Source organism: Syngnathoides biaculeatus, chromosome 5, assembly GCF_019802595.1.
Source record: "Syngnathoides biaculeatus isolate LvHL_M chromosome 5, ASM1980259v1, whole genome shotgun sequence".
NCBI classification, from domain to species: Eukaryota; Metazoa; Chordata; class Actinopteri; order Syngnathiformes; family Syngnathidae; genus Syngnathoides; species Syngnathoides biaculeatus.
In genome coordinates this window covers 22,634,613-22,658,891 of record NC_084644.1, presented here as the reverse complement: position 1 = coordinate 22,658,891, position 24,279 = coordinate 22,634,613, and the positions used below count along the sequence as shown (strand labels likewise).

Genomic DNA, 24,279 nt, shown 5'->3' with positions numbered 1-24,279 from the left:
AGTTCATACTTGTTCATAAATGGAAAACATTTTGGATTTTGTTTAAGCTTAGACATTGATCTGAATTTCAATATCTTTTAAATTGTTTTTTGTTATTTATTTTTTTTATAAGTATTGTCAATGCTGTAGTGTACCAATTTTCTTGGCATCTCCTACTCATCTTGCGGTAGAGATCAAGTTCCTCTCTTGTGTCCTGCAGCCTGCTGTTGGGATACAGGATGAGTGACGCTGTCATAACGTCTGGCAGTAAAACAGACCCACTCCTGACGGGTGGTGGCAAACGGAATGTGACACAGCCGGCAGTATCTGGTTTCTTCTGCACTACATTTCGTATGGCTCACAGGGGCTTAGAGCGGCCATGGGGAGCGTATCTCTATATAAGCGTGTGTGTGCGTGCGTGTGTGTGTGGCTGTAGGAGGTAATCGAGCAGATGTCAGAAGAGTGAGAGGGATGTGATACTGAGGGACGACTGAAACCTGTCACACTGATTTTCAGTGGTCTTGTATCTTGTGTGTGTGTGTGTGTGTGTGTGTGTGTGGTGTGTGTGTGTGTGTGTGTGTGTGTGTGTGTGTCTGTGTGTGTTTCAAATGGGAGCACGTTCAAGGCGATGATGTTAAGTAATAGTGTAATACCAGAGCAAATGTAATCACACAGGGGGAACAGACTGTAAGATTCACTGACGCTTGTTCACATCTAAGAATTTGTCGAAATACAATAAAACCTTTTTTTTTATTATTTTAAAGGAAGATTTGCTAAAATATGTGCCTGGAAATCTGTATACAAAGTTTAAATAGCATACCTCATTTATTTGAACCTTAATTGGATTTGGTACAAGAACATGTAAATATTCATATTCAACATTTCGATTGTTGACAAATGAAAAGTGAAATTCATTTTGTAGCGCTTTTACAGTTATCGGTGTCTGCATTGTGTACGAGAAAAAAAATCGCAAAGATTGAAAAATATTTGTTATAAGGCTTATTAAGGATGATTACTAACACATTTGTCTTAAGTAAAGCATACAAGTACAACTTTAAAACTTATTATTCTTTATTTAGAGCCCAAAATGTCGTGATCCATCCAGGATTTTTTTTTTTTTTCGTATTTCATAAAACAGAAAGCCCATTATACCCAGATTGCACTTAACTCAACATGTTCTGAAGACAGAATAAACTCGGTTCTCTCAGATGAAATGTCATATATCCTCAGGCCCATTTCAGTGTAAAAGGAGCCTCGTAGAGCAGCATGAGCAAAAGCATGACATCCGTCTGATCCATGCACCAACCTAGCTCCTTCTTCTCCCTCCTCCTCTTTGAATCCTACAAGCAGAAGAATCCCACCAGAGGAAACACTGACGCTCTTTGGGTTCCAGGTTAAATACAGACACCGATGAGCTGCTAAGAGCCTCCCAAACCGGCGCAGCCCTCATCCTGCCATACATAGTGTGCCATCTTTTGGATGCTGGAAGAACTGCTTTGCCTTGCTTGCCTTTTTTTTCCTACTGCAAGATCATAAAATCAGTGAGATAAAGTCATTTGATGGTCTTAGGATGCATATATCCCTGGCAAAGTGAAGTGGAACTTGAGGAATTCAGTTCAGCTTTGTTGAGGAATATTGCTGTACTGCTCCAACCCAAACCTTTTAAATCCACGCCGACATAAAACAAAATTCTAACAAGAGAAGTGGATGAATCTGAGAGTCAAGAGCTGAATGTAAGTGAGGGAGCTAAAACAAATTAGAAATAAATACATCTTTGCATAAAACCAGTTGTGTACACACCAGAGGAAGGCTCGCGTGCACGTTTGGTTTCTGAACATAGAGCGAAAGCGAAATTCACCTTCCAAGGGTCACTCTCCTCTTCCTGCCTCATTAAAAACAGCCCCATTAGTAGTGTTCCTTCAGAGCCTGAATGCCGACAGACATGTGAGCTGTGTGTGTGTGCGTGTGTGTGTGTGTGTGTTGTGTGTGTGTGTGTTGTGTGTGTGTGTGTGTGTGTGTGTGGTGTGTGTGTGTGTGTGTGTGTGTGCGTGTGTGGTGTGTGTGTGTGTGTGTGTGTGTGTGTACGCTGGATGCTAAAGACATACAGCGTTTTGGAGGCCTCTGGGCTGCTGAAGAATACATTAAACAGTTAAGAGCCTTTCTCCTCGTGCTGACTGACTCCTGCTGGGACTACTTAGCATTTCTGGGGTGAAAACTTCTTCAGCAAGGTTGTCAAACACTATATACTAATTACACTGGAGCTAAATAGCTCCTGTATGGTTATTTAACGTCTTTTAGGTGACTCTTGAGTTTTTAAAGCCTGTTTGTTTTGACCTGATGAAGAGGAATATTCCCTTAGGAGGGGGAAAGCAGCAAGTAAGATTTTTAAAACAGCGAAAGGAACGTTCAAAGCTGCAAATCCCTCCAGATGTGAAAATTCAATCAGATTTACTGTGTTTGTAGGTCACAGCTGATGACGGAAAAGTGATACAAGCGAGATACATTTTGAGTTCATTTTATCACAATCCTGAGGTGTTTGACTGGAACATATTAAGTTAAAACCACAACAAAATGTAATATAGTGTTCAGCAGTTGCAAATATCCATCCATCCATCCATTTTCTTTGGCTTAGCCGAGGTCAGGTCACAGGGGCAGTGGCTTTAGCATGGAAGCCCAAACTTCCCTCTCACCAGTCACTTCATCTAAACTGCTTGGGTGAATCCCAACATAACTACAAGGACCTTGGCAAGGGTGGAGACAGGTCCATTGTCCACGGACAGTAGGAAAATCAGACTGCTCCTCCTGAATCTGGGATTTGACTCCCAGACAAACACTCCTCTTGACCACCCCCAAATAGACCTTACCAGGGAGGGTAAAGGAGGGAGATTCCCCTCGAGTTGGAACACACTTTCCGGTTCCCCTTCTTAAAAAGGATCATTGGTCAAGTGAGCTTTGACGTCCCCGAGCGGAACAATAGTCCTCCAATGTGAGCGCTCTCCAGGACCCATGCATAGGCACAAACAGTCAGGACCCATTAAAAAAACAAAGATAAATAAAAATAGAACTGTTTCGATTGAGAAACGAACAGTTCGTGCTGTAAAAGTGATAAAAGGTGGAAAAGAATACGGTGGAATCTAAACTACACAAGGAAAGAAATGCGAAATAATATTTTTTTAAAAATCACAACAGAACTTACTTTCAACAACAGACACAAACAAAACGCACAACTACTAAAATAACTGACCATAACAAGAATTAAACAATGAAAAAGATGTAGGTAAGCAATGCAAATACAAAGTACGACAGCATCTTGCTTCCGCTTTTGCTGTGCCTATAAACCACGTGTAGCATTGCCATAGACAGCAGGGTGATGCATTCGGCTCTTCTTACCAACCCTCACCAAGGAGACTGAAAAACAATGACATGCAAGCAGAGATACTGGAACATAACACGTATTGAGTTGATTCAGACATTTTTTTAGGAAGTTCTCACAACAATTCCATAGAAAGTCATAAACATTTAACAGCAATCTTGCAGTCAAGAAAAATAACGAGCATTTAACTAGTATTAATACTAATACAACTTTCAAAAAAACTCCTCCACGATACTCCACCAACATGTCAGATTTGCTGTGCTGAAAAAAATCTACGCTGTCAAAATATGAAACACGGGAGAACACATTTTCATTAGTAAAAGGGAGACTTGAGTTTAAAATAGCTTAAATACATATACTATATTATATATATATATATATATATATATATATAATATATATATATATATATATATATATATATATATATATATTATATTGCAGATGTTCCATTATTATCTGGCGGATGGATGCTTGTCAGAACGGCGGCATGGTGAATCAGCTGGTAAAGCGTTGGCCTCACAGTTCTGAGGACCCAGGTTCAATCCCAGCCCCGCCTGTGAGTAGTTTGCATGTTCCCCCCATACCTGCGTGGGTTTTCTCCAGGCACTACAGCTTCCTCCCACATCCCAAAAACATGCAACATTAATTGGACACTCTAAATTGCCATTAGGTGTGATTGTCAGTGTGGGTGTTTGTCTGTTTATGTGCGCTGCGATTGGCTGGCAACCAGTTCAGGGTGGACCCCGCCTCCTGCCCGTTGACAGCTGGGATTGGCTCCAGCACCCCCCGCGACCCTCGTGAGGACAAGCGGCAAAGAAAATGAATGGATGGATGCTTGTCAGAATGAACGCTTGAACTATATTTAGTGGTAGAAACATTATAATCTTAATTCAGGCCCGTTTATCTTTTAATCTTGAGTTGAGCTAAAATGCGGTCAGTGCAATTGGTGCAATTAGAGTATGAATTTCTATTTTAAGTTAAACAAAATAAATGTTCAATCAGGGAGTAAGTGAATGATTACTTTATGACGCAAAGTAGGGTTGAATTTAATGTTTTCTTACATCATAAATGAGGCTGTCATGATAAAAAAGTATTATTGTAAGTAATCTGTAGTAGCCCATAAACAAAGTATTTGACTGTAAAATTTAAAATATTGTACAAGGATCAATACAGAAAAGCTTTTGTGCTAGAATCCGGACTTCCTGGTTTGAGATTTACATTGGAGTAATGAGCATTAGACAATGAGACATTGAATAGAGGCAGGCAGTGAAGGACAATTTTTGCATGTAGACATGACATGGTCTTGTGCAAATGATAAGAAATAAGACCACTGGTCATCTATTTAACCTGAACCAGGATTCAAATATTGCACTCATCAGAGGTGCCAAAAACAAGGAGTGCCATAGAAAATTATAAGGGGAATTTAGGTCTGCTGGCTAATGACATTGGCAAGACACTTAGCCAATACGCGTTTAGCGCAGCGGTTGTGCAGCTGGCCCAAGGTGCTGCTGGAGACTGACACGTCTCTCTTGAGTCTGTCTCGGTGGGAGATTGGCCTGTCTGTCAAGAGCGAGGGCCTTGCCATTACCCATGATAACCTTAGGTCGCCACACAGCCACCTCCCACATATACCCCTGTGCTGAATTACACGTTCCTACCTTAGTCCACAAAGTCCTGTAAATTATACCTCCGTATTCATATAGTATACACACACACACACACACACCACACACACACACATATACCAGGGAGTGTGTAGTTCCTCAGACATCAGCAGGCGTAGTTATTAACACAATAATGATCATTTTAAAATAAATACAATTAAAAACGATAATAATAATAATAACAGCAGAACAGTAGGTGACTGGTTACAAGTTCTGGCTCAGAGTTCTGAGGACCACGGTTCCAAACTGGCTTCGCCTGTGTGGGGTTTCTATGTTCTCCGTGTCTGCATGGGTTTCCTCCCACATTGCAAAAAGTGCTTGGTTGTTTGATTTTATCAAACATTACTGGTAGGTATGAATTTAAGTGTGAATGTTTTTTTGTTTAAATGTGCCATGCGACTGGCTGGTGAAGTGTTCAGAGTGTATCCCAAAGAGCTGGGATAGGCTCTGTATAACACTCTGCAACACTAGTGAGGATAAGCCTTATGGAGAATGGATGGATACGGTCTAGAAAATACAACAAATGTGGGTTTCTGCTAATATATCTATCCATCCATCCATCCATCCATTAACTAAACCGCTTATCCTCACAAAGGTAACAAGAGAGCTTAAGCCCATCCCAGCTACCTTCAGGCGAAAGGCGGACTACACCCTGAATTGGTCGCCAGTCAGCAGCAGGGCAGATAGACACCATCACTGAGCGGGAGTTGATCCCACGCTGCCCGCACCAAAGTTAGGCGTGTGTACCACTACACCATCAGTGACTCCACTGCTAATACAGTATAATCAACCACATATATAAATTCATAATAAAGTAAATATACAGATTAATTACAAATTCAATATACCGACAACAACAACACTAGGTAGACAAAAGGCAAAGTGCTGCTCAAGTTCACAAATGTCACCTCTTAATTCATGCACAAAGAAATGAAATGAATATGCCATAATAAAATAGACATTTTTTCAGATTTGCTGCAACGTTAAAGGGGAGATTGTGATTTTAAAACTATTTGCATGTTTGAATGTAGTCTACCTTCACTCCTATGTGCCCCTTTGAGTTTCTCAACAAAACTGTGCCCCTCACAAACATGTAAACATGTACTAAATGTGCACTCTACAAAGGTGCACTGTAAACAAGTCAATGTTCGTCACGGTTGCAAGGTTACGAGAATGACTTAGTTGTAATGAAGTGCTGCAAAAGACCAAATGTTATTGGTTTGACATTTTTTAAGGGGACATGTACAATCAATAAAAAAAAAATCCCAAAGTGGTGATAAATTTACAAAACAACATCTTGTCAGTGATGCCTTCTGTCTCCATCGGTTCACGAGGACAGCACAAAAAGCGGTTCCCAGGTGCAATAGATTCTTGAAAAAAATAAACCAAATTCTTTTGAATTGGTTCATTAACAGCCCATGGCCTTCCCCGTTCAAGTTTTTTTTTCTTTTAATCAGTCGAGTAGTTTGGGGGTAATCCTGCTAATGGTTTAATCCAAAACATCCACGCATTCTGCTATGGTTTTATTCTTCTAAATTACAACAACAACAATTATCATAAATGTAACATTGGTGGCCTGTGTGACATGCTTGGGAGGGTCATGTGACCTCTCGGCAACACTAAAATAACACAAAGCCACATGCCCTTGACCGATGTTGGCATCATTACTAATAGCCACAGAGCTGCTAGGAAGTATCCTCTGATTACAACACACTTTTCTTGTAGTCGGTCTGCCATGCGTTGACCCAAGCAAGGAAATCTCAGTAGAATGCAACACATCTTAAGACTGTGCTATCCGCTATCGCTTTTCTGAGGAGAGGTTCTATCATTACTGGAGGAGAAAAAAACAGATGGAGAGTTCCAGACAGCACTTGTTTGAACGACAAAGCTGAAACGAGATGTTCTCACTGGCCTTTATTCTTAATCTTCCGTGACGCCTTTGTCAATTGATAAACAGTGTGACCGATAGATTAAATTCCCAATTTAAGAGCTTGATGACACCCACAAAGCACACCCATATTTTTAGAAGTCTCCTTGCTTGTTGTGTTCTTCAAAAGGAGCCGTAAAAAGTGTGGAGGGGGGAAAAAAAAGTCTGCTTTAAGAAGCAGCATTAACTTCTTACTAGCAGCAGTGAGGGCTAATGAATGTAGAAGGGGAGACATATGAAATGTCATTAATGTTAATTCTAATCACTTTTTGGCTATTAAGCACAAATTAGTGAAGGCGATGTTAAATGTCATGGTCTGTCCTGGGATTCATTTAAAGAGAGGGCGGGGGCCACGGAATAGGTTCTCATTTCCATACTTAAGATCCAACCTAATTCTCACAAGGGGTGATGGGAAATGAAGCTGAGCCGAAAAGCAATGACGATGACATGCAGGCTTGTGAAAACACAAACGTTTTCTGGCGGCTGATTCTTCATTGTTCCCGCTCAAGGTTATGTTCTTGAGCTTGTCGTCCAACGTCATTCCCTTGAATAATTCTGCTCAGGCTTTTCCTCCCTCTGGCTTTGAGGTTTGTGCTATTTAAGACCAATCATGTCAATGTGGAGAAGAATTAATCCTGCTTAAAATATATTACATGACTAGAGTGTGTGTTAGCATCCTCTTGATTCTGTCTCTGGATATAAGCTTTTGTTTGGCAGCGCGGTGGATAGTTGAAGTAAATAGATAGCAAGAGCAGTTCGTTGTCAAGCTCACTTACATACTTGCAGGCGTAAACATTTAACCATCGAACGACAAACTATTTTAAAAGAGACTCCAGCTGAAAAAGCCCTGCAAACTATTGCATATAATTCATAGCGATGGATAAATTAACCTCGGTGCTCTAGCGAGGCCTCGGCATTCTGGTACATATTGTTCTAATGGCAGCCCACGGTCTTTGGGAATATCCTGCTTTTTGTGCTGTCCTCGTTCTTTCCTCCGTGGCTACACTTGACTGTGGGAGAGTAAATAACATTTGATATGCATAAACAGGCCCTTCCTGTTCATTACTGTCAGAGCGTCGGAGTGCAGGCGGCGGAGGTCAGCGAGTGAAGGTCCTCCTCAGGCAGGAGAAATGCCTGTGGTAGCTGTCACTCCTCTGCACCTCCCCACTTTTTTCTCCTCCCAACCACCACAACAACTCAAAGCCGCCAGCCCTCCCTCCATGCCTCCATCCTCTCCCCCCTCCCCCGCTCTCCTATTAGCACAGGCTCCGGGTCATAACCTTTCTGTGGCATTTTGCAATACCACAACCCTTTGATTAGTGCAATATTTACATATTTCACTGCAGAGAGGGCATTTTTGTGTCGCGCATACTTGAAGTGTTGTAAATGTGTTTGGCCTTTTGCCTGGGAAAACGTAGAGCAGCCCGACTCTCGGGCGGGAGCTGCATTGTCAAGGCTGTTGCGCTGATATACACTTACTGTTTTGAAATAGATTTGGCCCTCCGGAAGCCACGGCACCGTAGCAGTTGTACATGTACAAGTGCCATTTGGGCTCTGATGTTACCCTTGTCCTCTTGAGAAAAACCATTCAGCAGGCACTAGAGAGACTTAGTGCTCCCTGGTGGCAGATACAGATCAATGTGCTCACTCCCACGCTGCAGCAGAACCTTTGGAGAGATATTCTTGCAACAAAAATGCAATGGAGACCAGAATTTTTTTAAAAATAAAAAGGAAACTGTTGATGTTCAAGTTGCGAAGGAAAAAAAAATACCATACATACTCTAGCTTGTATTTTATTAAATAGAAGGAAAAAAAAAGTTTGGATTTTTTAGATAAAGTGTGAAGACCAGCACAAACTTATATATATAATATAATTACTATAGTGTTTTCCCGAAAAAAAATAAGCGGGGAAAAAGAATCCATGAAAAAAAAAACTGTTGACATTATAAAACATTTACATTTTCACACTCTGAATAGCCATACCAATGTAAAAATATGTAGTTATTATAAGTCTTTATTATACATCACTACATTGCATGCTCACTTGAACAGATTGTGTGCACTGTTGATGGGCATGTTGAGCATGATCTACTACTGCAAGATTGGGGGCGCATCTGGCAACAGGTGTGAAAGCGGTGCAGCCGTAACTTTGGGGAGCTCTGATAGTTTAAACTATGTAACATTTGGGAGAACACCACAAAAGCAAAAGCAAAATAGAAGTGATGGAATTGGGAGTGTTCATGGAATAGCAAAAGTAACCCAGGCACTTTTGCCACAATTTTTATCACCGACTGTCTTGAATCACACCCAACTTGTACATTCAAAGTATACTCTTACTTTGGGGAATCCAGCGACTGCTTGTAAGCCATGTTTTGTTGGATTTTTGGTTCTGATATTTCGAAAATGTTTCCACGAGTTGAAAACATCTGTTCTCCCTTTCACTTTCATTTGGCCTACTGTAGATCGTCTAATAGCCACAACAGTCAACAGAACTCGTAGGGTTGTTGGTTTACATGTGCCTTTCGGATTAATTTTTTTAAGGACGTAAAAACAGTCACTAAACTTACTGTTTTAAGTTTGATAAATCACATTGCTTGTACTAAATTCAGCAATTGTATTTGCTTCTACTCCTCCCAGAAGCACGCAAAAAGGAATTGCACAGCAGTATTGCACGTTTGTCAGATGCATTCGTGGTTGAAACCTGCTTCGTAAATAAACTTTGCTTGTCAGGCCCCAAGTCTTAACCTGAAAGATGAATGCTTAATATGAAAAGCATTTGATCACATACCGCACACATGTAAACAAAGAAGTTAACCACTGTTAATCTCAAACTACAGTTTACAAACAATAAAGCCCGTTAATTTGGAGGCTGTGGCCATTAAAGTGCCTTAATTGTTTGATGCTTGCCCCATTTTAATGCGTCAGTCATATATTCTTAGAATCTCAAATTTATGACCGACATGGCTTCCAAATTACGAGGCGCCATTGTACCCAGGAAGTCAGCCTGAACGAAGAAAAATGAGACATTTCATGTCATCTTGACAGAAGTAGATATCTGTGGAGGCTCTGCGATTGGCTGGCGAGTAGCTCAAGATGTACTGCTCTTCTCGCCCAGCTGGGCGACCTTTGTGAGCAGAAGCAGTACGGAAAATGGATGAATAAATGAACGTGATGGATAGTTTTCTCCTTCACATCTACCTGTCACATCCATATCAGACTGACATTTGGCATATTTTCCATGTCATTCAGTCGTTCTATTTCACTGTGCAGCGTGACATAGAAAGGAGATGTCAGCTAACAGGTTTCAGGGAGCTCAGGGCCGTCACAGTGACTGATGAGGTTGGAAAGAGTGACGGGCAGCTGCAGTCTTTTCTCAGCCCGCGGGCCTGCCTGGCTTTAGCGTTATGTGCCATGTTCTCAGAGGGAATCCATCACTCTGCCGTCACTCAAACTGATGGACAAATGGTGCACATTGACATAGTAGATGAAAGAGACTGGCAAAGTAGCAACAAATCCCAATGTGGTCCTTCAAAGTTGAAGGCTGTAGGCTTCTCATCACGGCTGCGTGGAAGGCCCCCTTCAAGCGCACGACCACACGTGGACATCAAGGTGCCAACAGTCCAGGCACCATCAAAGACCGCATCCCTCAGATGTGTCCCATGCAATGAGAGGGAACGGCTTTGCGCTCACGTGTTTTCACCTCATCTACAGTCATGACCACCTTCAGTCCAGTTTGCAGGTAGACTTGAAACAATCATACATTACATTAGCCTGTAAATGTATTATGAGAAGAAGAAAGAACTAGAAGGGAACATTAGGTTGAGAACTGTTCTAATTACCAGCTGGGGTTAAGGTCAGAGTCTGGTATTGAAATAGCCATTCTATCTTTTCTTTAATCCCGTTAAACAAATCCCAATATCGGGTCAGTTTGCATTAGCCAGAAAGTAATAAACAACACTAGGACAAGCAAAAATATCACACCACCTAAATTGAAATTAATTATTGAATCAATTCACACTGAAAGCACTTGTGTCATAGTACACACTGCTAATTGCAGAAATTGATGGAAATGGATGCTCTCCGTGTTGTGAACAGATACACACAAATATGGAACTCCACATTTTTCCCCCACATCTCAACCTTGGTTAGTCTGCTAGTTTGTTACTGTTCAGATCATCTGTCATCCGCCAACTCCCACCATTTCCTGCTCCTTTAACAGTATCTTGCGGACAGTATTACAGCACATTGCATTCCATGAAGTGCTCTTTTGGTTTATTAGATTGATATTTGAGGATTCACTGTCATTTAGTTAATTGGATTGGATGTACTTGACTCTTCTGTGAATCAGTGAACTGTGATACTTGATGCAGCACATCTGTTAAAAAAAAAGAACTCTAAGATGGAAGGAATTACTTTTTAAATGTCAAAATAATAAACCTGACTGCTCACTGGTTTAATCATTATGGTGGCATCATAACACTGTACTTGTCCATAATACGTGTTGGTGTGTTAAGAAATGTTTTAATAATGTGCTCAACTCATGTCAATGGCTGCTATCGGCACCAATAAGTTCTGTGAGCAGCAAAGCAATGTACAAAACATGCTGTGTCATTTGCGCTTCTTAGAGGTGGGACACTGAAGGGTTCTTGGTAAAGTTCACACCAGAAAGGTGAGGAAGAATTCAAAATTGAATCTGAAGATTGTTTTATCTAATTGTGGATTTGTTCTATCACAGTGGCTGAGACGCGATTAGATCTGTTGAGGACAACCGGATGACACAGTGCAAAAGTTACCATTTTGTGTGTCTTTATTTTGGACATGATGACATTACATGTTTTTTGAAATTTACAAAAGTGTAACAGAACTGAGAATGGCTCAGACGAGGTAGAGCTTTCACATCGGCTTGCTGGCTTGAAAATGACAAAACAAAACAAAACAAAAAAAAATAATAAAGTAATGACCCAGGAAATCAAAATTACCAAACACACCTGTCTTGCCTCTGTCCTCGTGTCCTTTTTGAAGTGATAATAAATATAGATTTCAACCAAAACACGTGGAATAATAAGGTCTTGTTAGGTACATGAATCATGAGGTTCAATACAAATAAAAACCTCATAGACACAAAAAAGACAACTCAGAATATGTGATAAACCCCCAACCAAAGAAGAGGAAAAAAACAACTGTGGGAGGCCAGACACTGCGAGCTAATGGCAAAAGTTCTTCAATTTAGCAGAGAAAGACTATGAACAAGCTCTTACATCTTCATGAAAAATAACCTTGACTTGTCAAAATTTCCATGACAAAAAAAAAAGAACAAAAAGGTGTGACATACAGCCATTACAATAAACATCATCACTAAAATCTACGCAAAAAGCGTATAAACAAAAAAATCACAAGTGTATTAGCTGTAATTGCTTTAGTAACATTCTCAAAGTAACCTTGGCTAGAATTGAACAGAATGAAAGGTTAAAGCAGTAATCTAGTCTAAGTGCACTAATGATGGCATTTGGTTTTGTTCTACCGCTGTATATAAAGAGTTTGGTAAAAGTGGATTACAGATAAACAGTTTATATTATAGTCACTCCAGCCTCACATTTTGCTAAGTCACACTTTGGAGTACAAATTCCTAGCTGAGGAGTTAATCTTAAAGGGAATTCTGTACAATGTGGTCATTATTAGTACTACTCTACATTACAAGGCTAAAATATCAATTTTCAAGTATTCTCACGAACCACAACCTTCAATGCACTCTTTTGTGAACTACGATTAGACAACATAGTATGCATATCTCAACAACCAGCTGGTTTTACATCCATTGTTTGTTTTTGTAAAAAAATGACTTTCAAGAGGTTTCAAAATAGACTAACGGTCTTACTCGGTACGTTAACTGGTTTGAATAGTCTATGTGTGTGCAAAAATGTACCCAAAACTCAAGTTCCCTGACAAGTGAAGATCTGCCTGTATCCAAAGAGTCAAGGCGTGGCTTACTCAATTTAGGGGTTGTTGAAGAGACAAGGCCAAAGTAGAGGATACAACAAAAAAAAAAAAATAATATTAATCCATGTACAGACCAACTCCTCCTTCATATCTACATGCCATTCTAGAGGAGGTAGCCACAACATAGAAGATAGAGGCCTTTCAGTAGGGTTCAACATCACTATTTGGTAGCATGGCAGACAGAATGGTCCTCTAGTCAGAAGAAAAGTTGGGAGAACCCTACGGGAAGATCCTAAAGTCTCAATTTGGACTGTTCTCTTTTGGAAATTCATTGGATAACCCAGGGAGGGCAATTGAGAACAATTTCTCCTTTACAATGCCAACTAGAAAGCAATTTAGGGTTCAATGTCTTAGGCGAGGGCACTTCGACCGCAGATAGTCAGAGTCGGCGACCCTTCGGTCTGTAGATGATGCACTCAATCCATCAGAGCCATCCTTGTAATACTTCTACTTGACCAAGCTATCTACCAGGCGACAAGTCATTCAAGAATAATATGAGAATTTCATTTATTCTCTCTCAGTAATAAACCAAAAAACGTCATCTGTGAGCAAGTGTTTCATCCAGTGCTAATATACAGTGCAAATGGTGATAAACACAAAGCAGTTGACCAAAATCGAGGTAACGTAACCCAGAATAGTGTGGTACAGGAATCTTGAAGTGGTCCTACATTGCAGTGATCATACTGTATGTCATTAAAAGGTCAAACAGGGCATAGAAAAATGTTGAGAATGTAATGTCTTACGGTGTGAGCCAGAGCTGGTCTCCTTGACCTATTTAAGGGGATTTTAAAATCAGCCTTTGGGTACAAAAAGCTCGCAGTAAATTTGGACTGAAAAAAAAAAATATATATATATCAATTTAGCACAGAGCAATCACCCTGGCTAGTATTAGCAGAACCATATTTGCCTTCAAACACCCACCAGCTGGCTTTGGTCTAATTTCTTCTTCTGGCTGACTCTCACTGCAGGTTTGCACTGTAAATCAAAATCAAAGTGTCAATGTGAGAAAGGCTCAGTAATTTAAAAGGAGTTATATTGATGGAAACTGCCGGCACTCAGCCCCTTCCTCTTCAATTGACAATAATTGTATGGCCATAAAAATGGTACACTCATTTATAATGGCTATTAAAAAGCAAGTCTTTGTAATGAACATTAGTGCAGTCTCTCTCTTTCCTTCTCTTTCTCTCTCTCTCTCTCTCTCACACACTTTCACTAATCATCCTCCTCAAAGTGGTCACCCTTAAGATTTCACTAAAGAGTAGAGCCAAGTGACTTTACCACATTTGCAGATGCTGACACGCACAAGACATTTCAATGGCTTTTAGCCCAGAAGAAGTCTTTATGACTGTGATGATTAGTCGACTCGCCAGTTACACAATGCAGATAACATTTATACGCAACTATACCACGATAATCAAGCAATCACTTCAGTCATTTTTCAAGATGGTTTGCAGCTGCGACCTCTCAAATATTTTGAATCCTAAAGTTTTTGCTAAACATTTGAAGAGAACATTGTTCAATATGAGAATGTTAAAACTAATTCATTGAAACAGAACTTCGTTTAAAAAAGAGCTGATTATAGACAATGCCATGAGGCATACATCAAGTAAAAAAAAAAAAGATTTAAAGAAAGAGAAAAATCTTAGCCACTACAGTAGCATATCACAGCAGTTTCATTAAAAATGTTTTTTTTGTTTTTTTTCCCCAAAATGCCAATGAGCTAAATCTAAGACCTGAGAATCATTCCACACATGTGGTCATTTTTTCCAAGTACAGCAAAAAAGGTTTGTGTGTTAAAATTTTATCTCATACCATTTTATTATTTTAGTAATGGAAAGAGCAGCCATCTTTGTATTTATTCATTGTAAAACTCCTCCCTCAAACTGCAAATAATATGTAAACCCTCATTCAAGGATGTCGGCTGAGGGGAAGAAAATCTTTCACATTGTCACCCCTAAAAGCCAAAGCTGAGCAAAGGCTCATAGTATTTTTCGATGTGAAGATGGCGTTTTCAGTTGATGTGAGTCCCTGACTAGCCAGGACTGAAATTCAGATGTCCAACAGAGGGCTTAATGTGGATTTTGTGAGGTGGGTGGTGGCGGTGGTTTGAACTCTCTTTGCTCCTCGGGGCTCAGCAACAAGTTCCTAGAATCTGGGTATTGGCTGTTGTCAAAAGGCATGTGGTGGACACTCTGGACATGTGTCTTCAGGTTCCCTTTCTGCGAGGCTCTGTATGGGCAGAGCTGGCAGCAGAAAGGCCTCTCTCCTGAACAACAAAAACAAAACACACACAAAAGCATAACGTTTCAAAAGGTCATGCGCCGGCGACCCACGACTTGGTGACATGACATCAACCACATATGGGAGAGAGGAAATAGAATGGGGAGGAAAAAGCACGCGTAAGCCACACTGAGAAGGAAGAAGGGAGACTTTGTATACGCAATATGGACTCGAATATTCGGACACTTGGGGATTACATACAGTGACTGAAAATGTAATAAAACAAGGAATCACTCCCCCCAACTACAACCCTGGGACGAACATTCACAGCGGGAGACAATTTAGCATGTTCAATTAATTTATTCCATTTAGATGTGTCCTAATGCTTGAGTCCATAGAGTGTAGGTTTTATTCCAGTGCAACATGCCTGACAAAGTCCTGGAGAATTTAGCGCAATCCTCATCCTCAACAGTCCTCATCCTAGCTCCATGTATTTCACTCAATTATCCTGGCCAGCCGATCATCACCTTCAAACCCCAACCCCACAAGCGCGCGCACACACACACACACACACACACACACACACACACACACACACACCCTATCTTCTAATTAGACTGGCCTACAATGGGACAGACATCAGACCTCAGCAAAAACAAAAAGAATAATAAAAAATAAGCAAGTCACACCTGAACAAAACAAATGAGATTGCCATTTAATTGCACCTAATTATCATTTTGATAAATGGAAGAATATCACAGCTGGAAAACAAATGACTGCCCGTGCCCCTCCCACGGCATTTTCCCTGAAGAAGACAAGGGAAATATACCAGTTATCATACATCAACAGAAGTACAACAGAGGAAAAGAAAGAGGGGTGTTTGAGGAAGGGAGCGATAACAACAAAATAGGTATAATTAATCATAAAGGAAAATAATAAAACAGCTGGAAAAGAAGGTGAGGAGGCGACGTGAAAGGAAAGCAAGAACTTGGCTGACATCGTCCTGTGAGAAAACATGGCTGACGGGACCGTCGCAGTACATTATACGAAAGGTTATCGTCACCGTAAAGCAACGTCAACGTGGCATCTAATTGGACCCCTCCACTAGAACCCTGGTCCCATCATTCATATACTGCGAGGTAAATCTCAGTCATGTGTGTGTGTGCGTGATGTGTGGGTGATTAATAAAGTTGAGGATGCAGCGTGTACAAGTGAATGTCAAAGCCGAGCAGATTTACTACTTCTTCCTACTCGGGTTCAATTCTTCTCTGTGACTGACTCAGAAAATGAAGAGAAGGCATTCAGCTGTGAGTTTTTAATATGTGTGGTCTGATAATTTGATTTTTTTTTATCTTGAATCTCTACCTTTGACTGCAGTGCACAACAAATGTTATCCTGGTGATTTACTTCCATCCTCATATGATATTGTAACTTGTCATTTAAATCCTGAATGATAAACTTGTTTAGTTGGAAAGTCAAGTAGCTCATTTAAAATGAAATATTGTAATTTGACTACAACAACTTGTGGTTACCGCTATATTCAACTGTATCAAATGTAATCTCTCTCGACCAGTGTTCAACATCACTGTGTCTGGTTCACTTTGATTTTAAGATACGTTGTCAGAAAGATTATGTAAAATATGTCCCTCTTAACTCACAAAATAAGAGAATGTACTGCTGTACCATATTGAAAACACCCCTAAGTATGATGCACTGCAGTACTACACTATCATACTTGTATCGTTGTTCTTTTTATACAGATCTTCATTGAATAACATTTGCACATGAATAACTGTGATAGACTGATGTTATTCTTAACAGAACAAACAATGTGCTTGTCCTTGAAAATTACCTCACTTTTGCATATTTCAATCATATGCGACCTATGTCCATGTTCAAATTAAGTGAACTCTTTTTCAGTCTTGCCTTGGATGTGGTAGATGAGTCGAATGTAAATATCAAGCACTCAATATACCAAAATCATTTGTGGCTTTGGCTGTTAATTAATCATTTGTGTATTGTGCAATAGAAAAAAATATTTGCTTTCAGTTTTACTATTTTGATGTCTCTTATAAACACAATACCAATGTTGAAGTGTAGATTACAGGTTAGATGGAGGTTGTTTTTTTTCAAAATGTTAAAAAAAAAAAAAAAAGATCACGGTCCTATTATAATTCATCAAATAAAAAAGACATTTGATCTAAAATTTTGACCAGGGTTTAAAATGATTGCAAGATGATAAAATGATTTTGGGCTTTGCTATTCTGTCTTGGTATGCAGAATAGAACAATTCTTGCTCCCTTTGACAACTGTTGCAAAATGTATATGATTCCCCAAGACTAAAGCGCCAGGTGCACAGTGTAAGACAACGGACACACAAAGTCGCTAATATTGCACAACATGCAGACAGGTGCAACAAAAAAAGACAACACATGCAAAAGCAATGGTGGAGCCGAGTGATTAGCCATTGTGCCACATACTTGTTTGGGACCTTCAGAAGCGGTGCTGTGAGCGTCAGTACCTCTGTGGAGTCCATTAATATCAAACCTAACTGTGGGGTGAGAAGGAGGATGAGGGTGGGGGAGGAAGAGGAGGAGGAGGAGGAGGTGGAAGGGGAAGGGAGGGCATCCGGTTAAAAGCTCTATCAAGACCCACACAAGCATTTGGTTTTCTCCTCATGCCACCACCCGCACAACGAAGTGTGGTGTTTGCCACTAGTGATGATGCTAATGGAGGGGAGCTAGCGGTAATGGTGATGGCGGTGGTGAAGGTGATGATGATGATGGCGACAGAACTCAGTGGAGCCAAGTCAGTGATTTAATATGACGCATCTTAATAGAGGCCTCGGGGTAGCTGGCCTTTTCTATGTGCTTATGTCTATGCTGAGGACAATCGTCGGTGACAACATTAATTACAGTCTTGGCTCGTATTTACAGAGCCCGTGTATGGATGGGCGTGAGTGTGTTAATGTTTTGTGCGTGTGTGTGTGTGTGCTTGAGTGTTTACAATAGGGCTTAGGGGAAGCTGGATTTTGCATCACTTACCATTTGGCCTCTGTCACTTCAATCACTGGCGATGGTACATATCACTCACACACTCCGTAAAGAAGCTACTTATCACACTGTCTGCTGTGATAACTGTATGCTCACATGATGGACGTGACAGGACAGGAGAGGGAATAGTTTAGCCGGAGACAAGTGAGGTAGGAGGCAGAGGAGCGAACCCGAGTGGAGGAATCCGGGAGGCAGTGGAGGAAAATTTAGAAGTCAAAAGGGAGAGGAACTTGAGAGAAAGAAGGGACAAGGAGAATGAAGTCAAGAGACAAGCAAAAAGGATGAGATGGGGATGGAGTGTGTGGGTTTAAAGCCAAACAGAAAAGAAAAGAAGGAAAAAAAATGATGGGGTATAGAAAATGGGGAAAATATAAAGTAATATCCACATTAAAGTATCGATAAGCGAAGTCACTCCATAGAAACTACAAATATTGTGGGAATAAATTCATAACGTCACAAGACAAGTGTTGTAATTTTATGATAATAAAGTGGTAATGTTACCAATATATGTACCTATGAGGATTGTTGAGTTATTTTCACTAAGTAAGTTTCTTTCGGCTTGTCCCTTTCGGGGTCGCCACAGCGTGTCATCTCAGATGAACGCACATATGTTTGGCACATATGTTTGGCACAATTTTTACGCCGGATGCCCTTCCTGACGCAACCCTTCTCAGGGAGTGGAGGCCCCAGTGGGATACGAACCCACAACCCCTGGTTTATCAAACCAGTGCTCTAACCACTGAGCTACAGGGCCCTTTGAGTTATTTTCACTACCACTGAAAAAAACCACCATCCTAACTTTAATGTGATACCTTACGAAAAAGAAATAATCTTTTTGTGAGGTTTGTTCACCCATCTAACCAGAATATAATCATCCATCCATCAATTTTCTTTCCTGCTTATCCTCATTAGGGTCACTGGTGTGTTGAAACATATCACAGCTGAGTTTTGGCGAGCGATAGGGTCCACCCTGGATTGATCATCACAACAGCAACCAATTTAATGTCTTTGCTGAAATGACCGTGCATGTTTTTGGAACGTGGGCAGAAGTACCTGGAGAAAAAACTCATGCAAGGCCGGGGAGAACATGCAAACTCCACATACGAAGGCCAAGGCTCAAACCCCAAACCAAAGAACTGTGAGGCAGGTGTGCTAAAAACTCATATACTGCGCTACACCAGAATATATTTTAATTATTACTATTTCATTACATTAAAAATTTATTTTAAAAGAGACATTGACTTTTTTCTCGTAATATTTGGACTTTATTTTCATTTTTTTCTTGATCAATCTAATGCAGCTTTTTAAAAGTGTAGCCATTTTGACTTGTGGCTTTTTGTCTGCACATCAACTAGGTTTTAGGTGTAGACTAGGTGTTGTTTAAGTGTTGACTAATTTTTTTCTTTTTTTGGGGGGTGGGTAATAATTTTGTTGAGCATTACACCAATAAATCCTCAATTCTGAATTTTTGCTTAAAAAAAGAGTAACAAAAAAATCCTTGCGGTGAGGTGTTTGGGAACCACCTGTTGCTTTGGCACAAGGTTCAAAGCTTGCACATTTGGTGAAGGTTTCTCGGGAGATTATGCTTTCGTTTGTTTTTTAACACCATGGAAGTGGACAGAGATTTTTTTTTAAATTCCAGACTGAGGAATCAAGACGTCTAAAAATAAATAAATGTAAATATGAATATGTGGATATGGCTTTAGTGAAGTTGTTTAATAAATGGTAGTAGAAGTCATGCAAATAGCCTCATGAGACTGGTGTGAATAAATGATGGTCTGCTTCATCGGAATGCACAATTGCATCTCTCTAATTGACATGTGATTAATAATGTATACAATTTGTCACAGGTCAGTATCCTGAGAAAAAATGTTTCAGCTTAAAAAATAGCGACAGCTGCCCAGCCCAGGGCAGCTCAGGGCTCACAGACTGGCTGTCACATTCAGCTGAACAAAAAGATCCGCTTTGATTTATTTGGGTACATGCAGGAATGTCCGACAATGAAATATTGTTGCGAGTGTGAATCCTTCCGTGCATATATTCGCCATAATTCATGTGAGTGTCTCTGTGTGGATTAATAGCTGAGAAGGTGATGATGTGTATGCACAAGTGTCATGCCAATGACTGAAAATGTGCTAGAAGATGAATAATTACAAGATGGGGGTTTTATTATTTATATACAAACTAGAGAAGGATATAGACTGTTTCTTACATGTTGACTTAACTTCCTTGCGCTTCCTCTTGCTTCATGTGTGATTTGTTTCTGTTTTTTTATTTTTTTACCAACCATAAACCACTTCATCATCCTCAACATGCAACTCTCATGACCGAATGATTTGCAGATAATGCATAGTAATTACAGTTGATGAACAAATGAAGATTCACACTGCATCTATTAAAGTAACTAATATTTTGCCAATCATCCAACTACAGTGGTACCTCAACTTCCTAAATAAGTTCCTTCTGGAAGTAAGTAAGTAGAAGCGTTTTTTACATGTAAATAGATTAATCCGTTCCAAGTCCCCCCCCCCCACCCCCCTTCAAAAATAAGCATCCAAAGTCCATAATGTAAAGAATAATAAAAATGATGTCCATTTACCTTTGGCATTGGGTGACTATGTGAAGAGAAGAGTGACCGCAAAAGGTGTCGTGGGGGACCGAAGGAGGAGGCAAACATTTGACAGCCGAGAGAAAACATATGTACGAATATATGCACACACACAACTTAATTCCACTAAAGCTTCTTCGGGCCCAGGGTGAAGAAAAATTTGTAAACTTGCAAAAAACATTAACTGAAACTCACAAAAAAATTGTACTTGTACAATGTGCGCTAGCTTGTGACAGCATGTGAAAGCGCTAATGTGATTTGGTGACAGTTGAGTGTCCAAGGGAAAGACAAAGCATCATGGGTAAAGATTGACATCCCTCCTACCCAACGGGATCCCAGGAAGATGATGCAGCGATAGCCAATGCGAGAGTACCTCTATTGTGCCACACAAACCAAGATACAGGATGTTTATGTTCGGTGGAATTTGGGGGCTGTGAATCCACCGACTATTTTTGCCTTTCATATCCTGAATTTTCCTTTGTAATTAGAGACAAGATTTTTCCAAGGAGGCGCTTCGTAACCTGAATTGTTCTTTCCTAGAAATATTTGTAAGTAGAGGTACCACTGTATGTGAGGCAACCAAAATGTAAGAATCAGCTTTTATTATGGTGAATTCTATTTGTACAGTGTACAATGTCAAGCTATTGGTTACCAAATCTTCTGTTAAGTACCGTATTTTCCCGCATTATAAGGCGCACCTACAATGAATGGCCCATTTTAAAACTTTTATCATATATAAGGCACACCGCATTATAAGGCGCATAGAATAGACACTACAGTAGATGTTGGGGTTACGTTATGCATCCATTAGATGGAGCTGCACTAAAGGCTCAATATTGATCCATATATAAGGCGCACAGTCGGCTTTTGAGAAAATGAAACGCTTTTAGGTGGGCCTTATAGTGCGGAAAATACGGTATTATTGCACCTAGTATAACTACTGAGTTGTATTTGTAAAGGCATATTTATTATGGTATCTTATAGTGGATCCCTTTAGATAATGCAGGTACACAAAATTACAATATCAATATGTTGTGCAAGTCTAATGTAAGGAATTGGAATTTTTGTGTGCTAGGAAGTATTGTAGAAGTATCAATATTAATAATAATAATGGCTATTTACCTGTATGGGACCTCATATGAGTGCGCAGGTGGCTGGGCTGACTGAAACTCTTGCCACACTCGTGGCAGAAATGCTGTCCCTGTCGCATGAGAGACCTCAGCATCCCTAAAAACAAACACAAATACATTGGCAGGACTGACATGTATCAGAGGTTAAGTACTGTATTGATAGTTTATTTAATTTTTCCAGATATATTTGAATATTCCAAGATACCATGATTTTTACTGTCCAGATATTGAATTAAACCATTTTTATTGATCCACGGTAATCTATTGCTGCACTGCATCATTCTGGGGGCTGGTTGTGGCCTGAACCAGCTAAATGAAAATGTCATATACTGTATTATTTAAGACAAATGGCAAGCAAGTGCACACGTAGAACCTGAGTGGGGCTCAAGCACCTGCTCTTTTGCCCTGGATGTGCCATCGTGTTATAAATAAATACGTACATACGCTAAATACATGGAACATATATAGAACTGTTTTTTGTTCTTAATTGTAAGACTAACTTAGGTGATGGGTGCCCTTTTTTTGGCTGGAGCACCTACCCCCAAGAATGTGTGTGCAAGTTCCTGACAAATGGGGTACAAAAAAGGAACTTGAAATAGCATCCAGATAATAGTGCTCGTTCTTTGATGCTTCAGTATTTACAAATTGAAGTTGGGGAAAAAAAAAACATGAACATATTCATCAGTTCAAATCTTGTTTGTTTTGTTGGAGGCCAAATAAAGTCACAGAGGTTGGTAGTGTGCACACACTGTACACGTGCACATTAGGACAGAAGCACGGCTGCAGCGGTGCAAGGTAGGCACTGTGAGTAGTGGACAAGTGCAGGCATCATTAGTATGTCTAATGTGTCATTATGAGCGACTAGCTCCAGGGGCTGGACTGCTGCTGTCACACAGCATCATCTCACAGGCTGACAGCCAGACACACACACCGCATAAATTACAGGCAATTAAAACGCCCCGGCTGTGATGTGCCCGCTCCGCTACCCGTGTGTCACATGTCAGGTGTGTGTGCTGCCGTGCGTATATGTTTTAAGAGTTGTATATACGGGGCTAAGGACAGCAAAGGCATTGGCCGGGGCGTACGATGACCACCTTTATACACACATGTACACACAATGATACACAGGTGCAAAAAAAAATAAAAAAATGAAGATTAAAAATTGTCACTTGTTGAATAGCAATTGCTATCAAAGCCATCAATTCTGTAACATGACAGGGCTTGGTAATAGGTAGGGATGATATTGTTTCTTATATGACCGAACTTGGACTGATCCCACAACTGTTTAATTAAAAATAAATGTATGCATAAATTTCTTTTATAATCCCTCGCCTCTTGATAAGTGGATGATGACCTTATTTGCTGAATCTGAGTTAGGACCAATATGACCAATATGGATTTTTGGAGTCCGATGCCAATTCTGCTGGTTGGCGAAATATCAATTCTGATTACAATATTAATAAATCAGATTATTAATTTAAAAAGACATGCATCCATCCATTTTCTGAGCCGCTTATCCTCACAAGGGTCATGGGAGTGCTGGAGCCAATCCCAGCTGTCATTGAGCTGACTGGCTGCCAGGCAGTCGCAGGGCACAGACAACTGACCAAACACAACAAAAGATAATGAATTCAAGGCAAAATATTTGACTATTTTACAATACTTTGTCCTTTAGTATTTTGTATAACGTTACAACAGAGAAACACTGGTTGACTTTTTTCCGATTTTTTTTTTTTAATGTCACTATATTTTTCTTCTGGTGTGATGTTTAATGTGGAAAGAAAAAAAATCTGGAAAAAAATGGGCAAATAACTCATTTTCAACACTCTATCCAAGACCCATAAGTGGATCACGGCTGTGTAACTGTAATTGTACTTTTGGGGCGCATGATGGCAAAATTCCACACAGGAGACCTGCCGCAAACCTCTTCATTGTCCTTTTGTCATGTGCATTTGCATATGTTTACAAGCGTAAAGCAGGTGGAAGCAGGACATGGAAGACCACAGAGTGGGAGAGAGGTGACAGAGAGCGTCTCTGGCACCCCGACTGCTGCTTGGCCTCTGGTTACTTCACTTCTACTCTGAGCTGCCAGCCCTTCTCAATGATGCACTAATGAAAGACAAGACAGAGCTGGACGGAAAACACGAGCACACACGCACACACAGATTGCAGAGGAAAAGGGAGAAAGACTTAGCTGCTCAAAAAAGGTCACTTTATAGCATGTGACTCAAAGGGCTAAGGCGGATTGTGACGATATGCGCCTGGACGGGTGACAGTGATGTCATGCGTCTGCTCTGGGGCTGTTGTCTTTGACCCCTAGCTCCA

At 40.3% G+C, this 24,279-nt stretch overlaps 1 protein-coding gene across 4 annotated transcripts in view; it reads right to left on the bottom strand.

The window, feature by feature from the left end:
• Window positions 1–11,735: 11,735 nt before the first annotated feature.
• Window positions 11,736–24,279, bottom strand: part of LOC133501085 (zinc finger protein 516-like) — a 63,939-nt gene continuing 51,395 nt past the window's right edge. For 3 of the 4 annotated variants that reach the window (XM_061820530.1, XM_061820532.1, XM_061820531.1), the window contains 2 exons: window positions 21,947–22,051; window positions 11,736–15,209 (listed from right to left, as the gene is read on the bottom strand). In XM_061820530.1, the coding sequence (XP_061676514.1) occupies window positions 15,013–15,209; window positions 21,947–22,051 (302 nt within the window). In that variant the 3' untranslated portion in view covers window positions 11,736–15,012. Of the gene's footprint in view, window positions 15,210–17,643; window positions 17,715–21,946; window positions 22,052–24,279 lie in introns of all 4 variants that reach the window. The other variant, XM_061820533.1, reaches the window with a different exon arrangement.